This window comes from Onychomys torridus, chromosome 8 (assembly GCF_903995425.1).
Source record: "Onychomys torridus chromosome 8, mOncTor1.1, whole genome shotgun sequence".
NCBI lineage: Eukaryota > Metazoa > Chordata > Mammalia > Rodentia > Cricetidae > Onychomys > Onychomys torridus.
The window spans coordinates 15,334,819-15,348,142 of NC_050450.1; the positions used below are offsets into that span (position 1 = coordinate 15,334,819).

Genomic DNA, 13,324 nt, shown 5'->3' on the forward strand with positions numbered 1-13,324 from the left:
CCATATACACCAGGGCTTCTATGTACTGAAGAACCACTTGCAAATACAATAGAAACAAAAGAATGAGGAAATACATTTTGGAAACCTCAAAACAATTTATTGAGTTGCTTTATACAAGATTAACAATTTCCACACCACCCCCTAACACCAACATAGTTGCTGCACAAAAGCCACAGCCCCTCTCACACCTAAGAAACGGCCACACCTGGTTAAGTGCTCAGAGCCTTGCACCAACCAAAGAAACCCTTGCATCCCACTGAGCGCTCTCTACCCCCACCCTCTGCTATAGCCAGGCTGCAGGTCTCCCTGGCCATGGCTGTTTAAGTCACTCACTCTTTCATTACCACAAATAAAGCATAAACAAGGAAAAGAAATCTCATAAACTCCCCATCAAAGAAACGTTTCCCTGAGGCAAGAGGCATCGCTAGATTCCTAAAGATGAGGGCATCCTGTTCTAGCTGCACACGCAGTGGCACATGGGGAGGAGGGAGCACCAAAGGGGTGGGGTGCTGGCGCCCGTTGTTGGACGGGCAGAGGAGCCTGGAGAGTTCCCACTGCTCAGCTTTGCTGGCGGCCTCAGCTCGGCTTAGAGCTCAGCTATACAAATCTCTTCTTTGGCTCTTTTTGCTACTACCTAAGACTATTCTGTAAACAAACTGGAAAGCCAAGTTGCAAAAAAATATATGTAATAAAAGGATAAGGAATCCACATGGCCCAATGTGAAAACAATTGGTTCTTCCATACAAAAAGGAATCATAACAGAGGCCGGACCAAAGAACTAACATAGGTCTTGCTCTCAGTAAGGTGGAAAGGTGGCCACCTCCACAGGAATGGAGAGCTACTGAGTTCCAGACCCTTGAGGCAGGAACCAAAAGCACACCTGACTCACCCTGGGTGCACACTGAGAGTGCTGATCACCTTCCCAAATGTTGTCTAGCTAGGCAGTCAGCCAGACCCACTGTGTGGTAGGTAGATTTACAGGATAGGTAAGGGCCCTCCAAGTCCATATGAAATAGCCACTGGGTGAGTGTGGTAGCCTAGTGATGGAAGCTCTATAGTCTATTTTTGTCCTCTGTCCACTCTCCAGACCCTCTGCACATCCCCCTACATCCACACAGAAGCTCTCTGTCTGGAGAGCACGGGTACCCCAGACCTGTTCTCATGGCAGATCCTTCAGAGAAGCCTGTCCTGTGGCTCTGACAGAGATTTCTAAGAATAAGACAGAGTGGAATGTCTACCTGTAGCTTGGAACCCCTGGGCTCTCAGACACAGAACTGAGGGGCTTCCCTGCAGCCCACCTGTATCAACTCTAGAAAAACAAAACAGAGCTGTAGCTCCATGGGAACCTGGGATTTGGGGGCTCAGATGACTTTCAAGTCAGGACAGCACAGATTATGATGTGCAGTCATAAAAAACCCAATTAAATAAAACTGTCTTAAATACAGACTAGCTTTAAAAAAGATCTTCATCTCAGATCCACTCAGTGGGCTGAATGGATAGATTCGAGTTGTCAAAGTCTGCTCCACCAAAAAGGCACTGGAATTAAGTCTTCCTATAATGTGATGTGTGAAGAGCAGTCCCATTCTATCCAATGCATTCAATGGTAATGACAAAAACAGCCCTAGATAGGTGTGTTTAAAAATCCTACCAAGATTGTAGAATCTATAAAGATCTTTTTTCTCTCTAAGAGCTTCATTGTCATGTTCTGAGGAGAAACTGGCCCCTACAAGAACACACATTAGGTGCTCCTAGTATTTTGCAAGGTCTCCCACCTCCACCTGTGGCTCTGGCCCGAGTCTTGTCCTCTTGAGCACACAGCCTGAGGATGGAACAGAATCACAACCATCCAGGGATTCTACTGTGACCAGGAGGAGTCCCTGACCAGTAGGGAGCTCTGAGATACTCACACCAAATGCCAGGAGTTGGGCAGACCTAGAGCCCAGTAGCCAACAGATCTGCCACAGGAGCTCATGCACACCATGCTTCCCAACACAGTCTAGGCACACTTCCCAGCCCAGAGCTGCCCCTTGATGCCGTCCAGCGACAAAGCCATGAGGCCTAGAGCACCAGGTCAGTAAGTGCTTTGTGAGCAGCAGAAGCTGCCCCTTGGTTGAAGGCCCATCAGAAGTGCTAAGAAGTGCTCCATTTCAAACTTGTTCCTACGCTGGAAGACAAGCAGTGGGCAGGAAGAGCACAGCAAATGTCTGTTATCAGAGACCTACGTGTTGGGCTTCCTCCTAGACCTACGTCACATGAGTCCATCCTCCAAAGTGGTCACAATTTCCTTGGTACAACAGGCCCTTTCCCATGAAGCTGTGAAGCATCTGGAAAAGAGAAAACAAAAACAGAACATTCTTTAAGTGCTCCAATTCCTTTACAAAGACAGCAGAAACAAACTGCACAGGGAATGTTAAGTAGCAAATGTCCCCAAACAGTGGCTGTGTGACTTGCTACTTGCAGCATCATGCACAAGCACTAACACTGTACAGGCAGGAGGCTACGGAGCACTACCTATACAACAGGGACTCTACAATACAACAAGGGCCACTGCAAGGCCTGATGACCACACAGAACCCAGACAATGGTCACTCCCTTGCCATTAAAATGCACTCAGGTACCAGAGGGACAAAGGCAAAAGCAATGGCATCAAGTCCACATGGAAGAAGGGAAAGCAGAGCAGAAACAAGTTGTCTCAGCTCCCTGCTAACTCGTTTTGCATGGCTGTTCTTCTGATTGCCTCCAATGCTTTCTTCTTTTCCTCCTTGTGGCACTGGGAATGGACCCAGGGCTTTATATATGCTAGGCAAGTGCTTGACCACTGAACTACATCCCAAACCCTTCAGATGGCGGGGGGTGGGGGAGGCGCTTGCATGCGCGCGCGCGCGCGCACACACACACACACACACACACACACACACACACACACACACAAAGGAAAATGGTACAAGAAATGTTTTTCTTTCCCTTTCTACCAGTCTTCCTCCCCTCTGTTGACTGAAAACTCCACAGACCCAAAGTCTGTTTCCAGTGGCTCTTCAATTACTTTGTTTCTCTCAAAGAGGGCCATTTCCAAAGCAAGTGGAGGTAGCACCATCTCATTTTCATACCACACAGGCTCTCCAGAGCTGGGGAGGCACCCACACTGCACTTAATTTGAGTGGCAGCCACCGGTGTAGAGAAAGTCCTCAGATGTGGCTGCTTCTTCAGAGGAAAGGAATGACTATCAACACTGGCTTTGCTCCTCAAAGGGCTTCCCTTTGTGGAAAACTACAAAGTCACCCTCATCCTAACAAGGCCTCTGGCATTCACTACAGAGTTCTCAGCTTTAAGGTATGAGTACAAAGTACATATAAGCAGATCACAAAGTGGACAAGGAGCTGTGAGCCCAGACTGTCCATGAGCAGGTCAAAGGCACACACAGCCCCAGAGTCTGTGTCTGACTCCTGCCCTATACATATCCCCACATTCCCTAAGCTCAGCCCTCCTCTCCCCAGTATAGCCCTGGGTCCTGTTGGGAACAGGTCTAAAGTGCTAAGAACAAGAGGACAAAGTCAGGTTCTCATTGGGCTCCTAAGCCAAAATCCCATGAAGTGTCTCCATGCAAGAATCCAGGAAGCAGGACAGAGTGAGGCTAGTCCACTTACTATGAGATGCCTCCCATGGCCAACTATTCCCTACTCTCATGCTCTCACGCTGGCAATACATGTACCCAGGGCTTTTAGAGCTGCCTACTTCCAGAAGACACAGGCTTCATTCCTGGTGTGTTTCCAAGTCTGTCTCCAAAGAAGGGTCAACACCAGGGAGGACGGAAAGCTGCTTCTCTTACGGGTACATACTAACTCTTTCACAGGCATGTACTATGCTTTCTCTCTCCCTGTTCTGTGGGTATTTACTCCTTTCAAAGAGCATCTGCCACCTGACAATGCCTGGCAGGTGTGTAGTATTTCACCATGAAGGCCCTGAAATGCTTGGTTAACCTTCGGACAAGAGCCACCATTACCCTTTCTCTCTTTAAAGGCATATGAAGGGTTGGAGAATCTGTTTCATGCTCAGGCTACACCATACACTGTTGTCACACAGGCTAATTCAGACCCAGTGGCCATTCCAATAGGAAACCAGGAAAAACCTCTGATAGTACAGGCTTATAATATTCTGGAACCCTAAGCCAAAGAGTCAGAGCCTTAAAAGACAAAGCAAAATACAAAACAGTGATGATGAAGCAGAGATGGCTAAAAGCGCCGGCAGCAAAGCACCTAAGGGTGGAGGAGTATGGCGCATGGGACTCATAGAACACTGCCCATCTGGCATTTACCTGGCAGACTCTGTGGGACATGGGTGGACACAGCAGCATGTGGGAGAGGCGCTGTGTGGGGTGGGCTGGAATGCAAGCCAGCCAGAAGACCTGAGAGAAAACAGGAGGGGAGAGAACAAAACACACACATTGAAGACAGAACAGAAAAGCAGCTTGAGGAATCCAGAGCCCCAGGCAACCTATGGGCCAGTCTGGAACAAAACAGCTATACTAGACACTAAGCAGCTTCCCGGGACAAGGGGTGCTCCCATAGTCACACCAAACACATACAGGACCCAACATGTCACACAACATAGGAACAGAGGCAGGAGACAGTAACTTACTGTGGCTGAGGCCGTGGTGGAAGGTCCCAGGGGCTGGGCCTGTAACAATGGCATCCTTAGAGACCCCTGCTTTGGCAGAGGAGTCTGAACTGAAGGAGAGCACGTGAAGTGGAAATGGGACAGGGGTTATGATTCCCAGTGAGTTTGAGTTCATAGCTCCAGGAAGCTTGGGGTTGTTGGACTTGTAGGATGAAGGCAGCAGGCTTAAGGGAGAAGTGTTGGACAGCAGCACTGCCCCTCCGGTTCCTTTCTGGGGAGGAAACACACACACTAAGAACCTCACCTGGGAGAGTACCTACCACCTAGCACTCAAAAGAGGAATGAGGAAGTCTCTATCTCAGGACCTCTGCAAGAACAACCAGTGCTCTTAACCGCTGAGCCATCTCTCCAGCCCTTAAATATTTAAGGTTGTCCATTTTCTTTTTCTTTTTTCTTTTTTCTTTTTTTTTTTGAGCTGAGGATCGAACCCAGGACCTTGCCCTTGCTAGGCAAGCGCTCTACCTGAGCTAAATCCCCAACCTGGCACACACTTTTAATCCCAGTACTCAGAAGGCAAAGGCAGGTATAGAGGGGGTGGGATGTGGGAGGTGGGGTGTGTGTGCATCTGTGTACGAGTGCATGTGTTCGTTCATTATATGTCCTTGTCTACCTTTGACAAGTTATAGACACCTCAGGAAAGTCATGGATTGTTATAAAAAGCATAAGTCTTGATAGAGATCTTCACCATGGCTAAAAACCTCAATCCAAGGGCTCACAGGAAACAGGAAGTCCTTGTTCTATTTTTGAGACAGGGTCTCATACTAGGCCCACACTGGCCTATTATGTAGCTGAAGATGACCCTGAACTTCTGATCATGCTGACTCTACCTCCCAGTGCTGAGGTTGCAAGTATGCACCACCATGCCCAGGGCTTCATGTATTCTACCAATTGAGTTATAGCCCCAGCCTATATAATGTATATTGTCAAGGCAATATAATATAAGTCAATGGTTTCTTTTCCCTTTTTTGTACTAGTAGTAGTAGGGATTGAATGTAGGACCTTCCTTGGACATGCTAGATAAGAGCTCTACAACTGAGTTAGAGCCTCAGCCCTGAGGCCCAAGTTTCAATCCCTAGAACTCATATTAAACTGGGTGTGGTGGCATGAGTCTATAATCTGTTGCACCTATAAGATGAGAAGCCCTATAAACTCAAGGGCCAGCTAGCCTGGTACAGCAGTCAACAACAAAGAGATCCTGTCTCAAACAAGGCAGAAGGTGAGACTGAACTCTACACACATACCATGGCACATATGTGCCCCGACTCATACAGACACATGTGTGCACACATTTTTTTTTCTCTGGAAATTAATGTGCACAGTCACTATACAGAGTGGCAGGGAGAATCAAGACCTGTCTACACTTTTTTTTTTTCCTTTTGGTCTCACAAGAGTTTCTTTGTGTATCCCTGGCTGTCCTGGAACTCACTTTATAGATCAGGCCAGCATCGAACTCAGAGATCCGCCTGCCTCTGCCTTCTGAGTGCTGGGATTAAAGACGTGCACCACCACCACCACCTGGCTTATGTGCTTTTAACTGCTGAGCCATCTCTCCAGATCTCTTTTCAATTTAAGACATGGTCTCATGTATCCAGGCTGGTCTCAAACTAGATATGTAGCCAAGACTGGCTTTGAACTCCTGATTCTCTGGCTTCTATCATTGGGATTATAGATGTGCAACACTACCCTGGCCAGACTTCTAATTTTACATACACACACACCCCACAACACACCTTCCCTGCTAGGTTCTGTCAAATCACCTTTGACCTACAGGGTTCTTTCAAGCCAATCAGAGAATCAACCAGAAGGTACTACCAGTTCGTGCTGAGGCCACCTAATAGCTGAAGGCACTTCCATCTTTGATTCAGAGGGCAGAGGCAGGTTCTGGTGCTCACTCTACTCCTCACAGGCTCAATCTTTCCAGGGACCCAATGCCAACAAATATTTGCCTCCCTTTCCCCTTCCCCTTCCAGCTCCCCTGCTAACAAGACATTCATGTTATTCTGGTCCTCCAATCACCAGTAAAAGTGAGACTAAATAGGAAATCCAGGATTTTCTCCAGTGTCTAATCTCACTTACTGTCCCCAGCTGACTTTCTTATTTCCCCAAACCCCCTGCAGTTAGAGCAGGTTGCAATGCTAGGATACTCACTGGCAAGGAGGTAGACGATGTCACACTGCTAACTGCAGTGGGCTTCAGGGAGGAAGTCAGTAACTTTGCCACTCCCTGGGTCCCACCACCAGAATCTCCATTTGGACCTCCAGGCGGAGCCACCAGGGTCAGCTTCTGAGAAACAGGTGTTTTTTTCACAGCAGAACTTGGGGCAGCTCGGCTTGAAGACTGTCCTGCTGAGGGAGACTGCACACCAGGGAGCAAGGTCCCAGAAACAGAGCTCTGCACTTGGGCTCCTCCAGGAGATGGACTGCTAGAAGAAGCCCCATGTTTAGAGACTGAGCCAGCAAAGGGGTTAGTCTTATAAGATGACCCCACAGAGCTGGCTGGATGCTGCTTTGCTGGATGGCTCAGGGTAGTGGAGGATGAGGCTGTGGTCTTATGAGAGCTGCTGCTGGAAGCTGGTGAACTTCCGGAGGACGCTGGGATAGTGGCATGGAACGCCTGGCCTTTGGCTGCTGTCTTTACCAGCTGCAAGAGGGAACGATGACACTGCGGAGATGCAGCCTTTGGGCCTTGCAGTTTGTTGACAAAGGGGGTTGGGGGTGTGAAGCTTTTCTGCTGTTGAGTGCCTGCATGAAAGACTTTGACTTGGGAGCTAGTCATGGGAGCTGCTGCCTGGGGTCCATGAGACGTCCGTGGCAAACTGTGGTGCTTTGCTTTGGACTGGTGCAATTCAGACATACCCTTGCTGAGGGTAGCTTGGCAGGACAGCTCTTTGTAGCTAGAACTCTCTGGCTTTTTCTCCTGAGAGGACTGCCCCAGTGCTAGAGCCTGTTCAGCCAAAAAATTGAGAGGTGATTGCAGAGCATTAGTGGGTGGTGGTGCAGAAGAGCTGGGCTTTGCAAAGTTCCGTTTCTCTTCTGTACACAAAACACCAGCAACTTTTTCTGTTGGTGCTTTGGAGGGTGCAGGCAGTGTGAATTCAGAGCTGCTGGCTGCTCTGCTGTTCAATACAGCCAGCTCTTTAGACACAGCTTCCACAGAAGATGCTGGATTCCGGACTAAGTCTTCATCCAGTGAGTCCTCCAGGGTGACAGGAACAGGGTCAGTGAGGCCGCAAGTTGCCTGGGATGAAAGCTCCCTGTTGGCTGCCCCAATGCTCAGGCCTCCACCCTGATGTTCTGAGAGCAAAGTAGTAGGACCACCAAGCTGTCCTGATGAAATGGAAACTTTTTTGTCAGGCTTAGCAGATGACTCCTAAAGGAAAGCAGAAATGCTCCTAGTTAGAAGTATTCAAAGACACTAATAGTGGCCTGTTAGGAGGATATCAACAAGTGAACTCAAGCTTACTGGGTAATTACAAGACAAGTGATGGATGAGAGTAGGCCATGTCTGCCTTGCCTTGTAGTACTATCTGGTGTATTTGCCATGTGTCTAGCTGGTGGAGGTTGATTTTAAGCCAACATGCTTTGTCACTAAGTATACACATATCCACAGTAATATTTTTCTTTTAGTTTCTGAAATAGAACAAGATTTGCTCAGATAATGTGTTGGCAAGTTTTATATCAACTGTCTACTACAAGCTAGAGTCATTTTGGAAGAGGTAATCTCAGTTGAGAAAATACCCACATAAGACTGGCCTGTGGGCAAGCCTGTGGTGCATTTTCTTGATTGATGATTGATGTAGGAGGGCCCAGCTCACTATGGGTATAGTACCACTCCTATGCTGGCAGTTCTGAGTGCTGTAATAAAGCAGGCTGAGTAAGCCATGAGGAGCAAATCAGTAAGCAGCACTCCCCCATGGCCTCTGTATCAGTTCTTGTCTCAGGTTCCTGCCCTTGAGCTCCTGCCTTAACTTCCCTGGATGATGGACTACAAGTTGTAAGATGAAATATAACCTTTCCTCCCCAAGTTGTTTTTAGTCATGGTGTTTTATCACAACAATAGAAAGCTAACTAAGACAGTCTCCTGGCATTCACATTATCTTGAATGTTCCTGGCTGAAATTAGACTGATACGAATTATTTTCAATTAACTTACTTTTCCTCAATGCCTGCCTCCCCAGCCATTCTCATGGGAATAGGAATGGGATCTATACCACTGCTCCTGCAACCCAATATTTATCACAGTATTTTCTCATATATCCTAAGAACCTTCCAGATACTCAGGAATGAACAATTTAAACATCTCTTCTCGCAATCTCTTTAAGCAGGGCTAAGGAAACCCCAAGCCTCAACTGGTAAAAGTTTGGCAAGTACCAACGTTCCCCACTGAGAGGCTTCTTCAGTGTCTCAGATGTTTCTCACATTTCTGTACTCTGCCCATTGCACTTCAGGGTGGTTCTCCCAGGCAGTTAACAGAGCCACCACCACTTCTCATTCCTGTCAGTGTTACAGACTAACTGGCCTCCCCAAGAGTCTACTACCCCAATGAGCTGTCACATCACATGACTGCACTCCTTTGAGGCTGCTTCAAACCTACTGAGTCCCAGAGGAACGGGCTGGCTGAGTACTGCTGTGAAAACTGAGGCTAGAGAGGGTGAAGTGCTCAGACGTCTGCCTTGTTCAAGAGTGCCATCTGAATGACTTCTCAGTGAAGCTTACCAAGGTGTCATGATCACTCAAGAGATTTCCTGAGCATGGCTTCAGAACAGCTGGCACATGGCCAGAGCAAGCTGACTCACCTTCACCTTGATTTTTGAGGGAGCTATTACTTTCTTCTTGGCCCTGTTCAAAGAAATGAACACAGATATGGTTCAAAGGAGATCCACAAGGAGAGACTAAAATAGCAGTGTCCCAAGAAATAAAATTCTGAGGTACTTACAAGAGTGATGTCAGGTGCCCATGGCCTCGCCGGCTCTCCTTAAACAGAGTCCTGGAAGAAAAAGGGCTGAGGTACCATATCTGCCCCCAGCATGCCACAATTCTGTTTCTAGAGGTTTCCTGGAGGCCTTGGTACTCAGTAGCACTTAATCTAGCTGACTGGAGAGCCACGGTCCAGCTGAAGGGCCTAATATGGCCTCACCAACTCAGCTAAAGCCAAACATCTAGGCTTTAGCAAGAAAGCCAATGGCTGTGCTGCAAGCTCTTCCAGCCACAAGTTCCCTAAGACAGTGTGTTTTTCTTACTGGTGCACCCAAGGAGAAAATGTGAAGTAGCACACATTGCAAGCCTTTTTAATTTTCCAGAGAAAATGTCACAAAAATTATCTTTATATAACCTAATCTACAAGGAAAGAATAGTAATTCCCAAGGTTCTGTCATCTATCTGAATCACTGATGAATCACCGTCTTTAACCTCCAGCACCCTACATAAAACAGACATGCTCCATTCATTGGTGGCAACACATGTGAAGGAGCTTCTGGGACAGAAGCCCAACACTAGGCTCCAGCATGGAACCAGCACTGTTCCTTGTGAATGAAACTTTTGTAACCATGATGACTTCCATCTCTCAGCCTCTGGTACAGGCAGCCATTGCATCGAAACAACAACATCCATACTGTGAGGAAACCAGAATGCAGCCAATCCTCCAACTAAAGTGGGATAAGGACTGAACTCTACAAGTAAGATCTCTCTTCTAGACTAAGAAGATTCCTTTAGAGATCACAGTAGGTCCCTAGCTATTCAAGTGACATCAGAATTGAATCAATAAGACAGTGACTTCTCAGGGGAGGGATCACTGTCAGCCCCACTACCCTGCCTCACTACAAGGGCCTCACCTGGCTTGCATCCAGCCTTTGGGCCAGAGAGGCTTGACCTCAGCATCCAAAAAAGCTTTCACACAGTCCTCCCAGGCCTGGGCCTTGCTGTTCCTCTCCAGATCACGGCTCTCCAGTTTGATCTTCACCACCTGGCACAGAAGCTCCCTGAGAAGCAGACAGAGATCAGAAACTTCCCACCACCCCAAATGCTGTTTCACAGTTGCCACTGTGTGCTTTCAGCAACCCATGAAAGTAATTAATCCTAACCTTCATTAGCAATATGGGGACAGGCTCAGACACTGGTCTCACAAACCCTCCAATGACGCAAGGTCCCAGTTTGTGCACACCTGATTTCATCATTCCACTGGAATTTCTTCCGGGGTCCCATTATCCTCCGGCCCCCCTTTTCTTCATCTTCTTCCTCATCAGAACAAATCCGTTCTCTCTGCTCTTTGTCTTTCTCTTCCTCCAGCATCCTACAGAGGGAACAGAAGGAACCCTCAGGTCCTCCTGCCCACTAGCTTCCCCATCCTCCCTTCGATGATATTCTCATTGATTTAAGATCAGAAAGTGCTGAAAAGACTAGAACTGTGTTAGAAATATAAGTAAACATTGAGAAGTATAAAAAGAAGAGACAAGGGCCGGGCGGTGGCGGCACACGCCTTTAATCTCAGCACTTGAGAGGCAGAGTCAGGTGGATCTCTGAGAGTTTGAGGCCTGGTCTACAGAGGACAGGCTCCAAAACTACACAGAGAAACTCTGACTAACCCCCACCCCAAAAAAAAAAAAAGAAGAGACAGGGACCCAGAGAGATGGCTCAGTGGTTAAGAGCAGTACTGCTCTTGCAGAGGATCCAAATTCAGTTCCCAGCTCCCCAGCTCACAACCATCTGTAACTACAGCTCCAAGGTATCTGATTCTCTCTTCTGGATGATGCAAATATATGCACATTTCCACACACAGACTCACACATATAGAAGTAATTTTAAGAAGTGGTAGAAGGAGATATAGGGAGATAATGATGCCCAAGTGACATGAGGCATACTTACTTAGCAACCTTTGCTTGGGTGTGTGCTTGGCATTCATCCTGGTACTTGGCCACCTGCTCAGGCATGGCCCTACCAATGGCGTCCTTGAGCTTCTGGAGTGGTTCCTTTAGGCGCCCACCCTGCAAAGAAAGGACATAGTACAGGTTTGACTCATGCACCACTCTAACACTGAGGACCCATAATGGGCTATCAAAAGGAGACAGTGCAGCATATGTGATCCCTATGAAGACTGCCACCGACCTGTTCGTAGAGGTGAAGTTTCCGAGCACGCTTGACCAGAGCATCCTTGCTGCAGGGCAGGAATGAAGCCAGATAAGCAAACACCCCAGAACGGATTTGGCTAGTAAGCTCCCGGGTTTGCACCTCTATGCTAAAGAACACAACACAATCATTAATGGCCTGAAGCTTGCTGCAAGTTTCCTCTTCCTTGGGTTGCAGACTGGAGAAGAAAGCTAGGCACCAGAAGCAATATGAACCCTATCTTGATGATCATACAATGTAACTATGGAGCCACAGCAACAAATTCTCCAGCAGCAACGTAAGAAAAAAACTTTCACGTTTAATGAACTTGGCTAAGAAAAGAGGGACAAGGCTCTTAGGTCAAGAACAAGACCAAGTCAAAGGTAGTCAAGAGAACAGAGCCAAGAGCTAAGTGGTGGTGGCACATGCCTTTAATCCCAGCACTCAGAAGGCAGAGGCAGGTGGATTTCCATGAGTTCGAGGCCAGCCTGGTCTACAGAACAAGTTCCAGTACAGCCAGGGTTACATAGAAAAACCCTGTCTCAAAAAACAAACAAACAAAAAAAAAACAAAAACAAAAACAAAAAGATATGCACATTAAATTTCATAAATAAAGAAAACATAAAAGCTTTAAAAGGGAAAATAATAAATGGCTTAGTACTGTCAGAAAATATTTTCCAACAATATTTCAAAGATTTATTTTCCTCTTATGCAGGATATTTTGCCTGCAAGTATATGTGTTTATCACATGCGTGCTTGGTACCCACAGAAGCCAGAAGAGAACACTGGATCCCCTATACCTAGAGTTAAGGAGTCAGTTGTTAAGAACAGTTGTGAGGCACCATGTGGGTGCATAGAACCAAACCCAGGTCCTCCACAAGAACAATGGCATATTCTCTTAACCACTAAACCATCTCTCCAGCCCTCTCTAGTATGTCTTGATTTTTCAATTACTAGTTCTACCCATGACCATGAGGTCAGGGAAATCCTGACCTCTCTAGTTTCTCTAGCTGGACAAACAGGAAAAGCCTGAGCTTTCTGTATGTGGCACATTCAAGTAGGTTCTTTGTCGACACAGAACTCTCACCTGACCCTCAGGTGCTCTTTAAGGCCCTGTACTTCCTGAGCTCAAAGATCCATCCACATCCTACTCAGTGGAGGCCATTTGTGGGAACATTCTCAAGTCTTGACAACTGTTCTTACACAGACTGGACAGATTGGTTTAGATTGTTTGTTGTTGTCCTTTTTAATCCAGTCCACACAGCAGAGTACCTTAGGTGTTTGGGGCTCTGAGCAAAGTATAATGGGATGAAATGTACTGGGAGTACAAGTAAGCATAAGGATGAATGTTGAGAGACACCCCAATGCAGAGCAAACCTGAGGTTATCAGGCTGTCACTCATTCTTCTGGATTCTCTTTTCATCTCATACTTGCCAAGAAATCCTCTTCCAACAGGCCATGGCAATATATATATATAAATAAAACAATTTATGGGGCTGGAGAGATGGCTCAGTGGTTAAGAGCACTGGCTGCTCTTCCAGAGGGCCTGGG

At 47.1% G+C, this 13,324-nt stretch overlaps 1 protein-coding gene across 5 annotated transcripts in view; it reads right to left on the reverse strand.

The window, feature by feature from the left end:
* Positions 1 to 77: 77 nt before the first annotated feature.
* Ubn1 (ubinuclein 1) overlaps positions 78 to 13,324 on the reverse strand; it is a 32,797-nt gene continuing 19,550 nt past the window's right edge. For 3 of the 5 annotated variants that reach the window (XM_036195747.1, XM_036195745.1, XM_036195746.1), the window contains exons 9-18: positions 11,774 to 11,903; positions 11,534 to 11,652; positions 10,833 to 10,961; positions 10,504 to 10,650; positions 9,609 to 9,659; positions 9,469 to 9,511; positions 6,823 to 8,043; positions 4,636 to 4,885; positions 4,313 to 4,402; positions 85 to 2,324 (exon numbers count right to left, since the gene is read on the reverse strand). In XM_036195747.1, the coding sequence (XP_036051640.1) occupies positions 2,275 to 2,324; positions 4,313 to 4,402; positions 4,636 to 4,885; positions 6,823 to 8,043; positions 9,469 to 9,511; positions 9,609 to 9,659; positions 10,504 to 10,650; positions 10,833 to 10,961; positions 11,534 to 11,652; positions 11,774 to 11,903 (2,230 nt within the window). In that variant the 3' untranslated portion in view covers positions 85 to 2,274. Of the gene's footprint in view, positions 2,325 to 4,312; positions 4,403 to 4,635; positions 4,886 to 6,822; positions 8,044 to 9,468; positions 9,512 to 9,608; positions 9,660 to 10,503; positions 10,651 to 10,832; positions 10,962 to 11,533; positions 11,653 to 11,773; positions 11,904 to 13,324 lie in introns of all 5 variants that reach the window. The other 2 variants (XM_036195748.1, XM_036195750.1) reach the window with 2 other exon arrangements.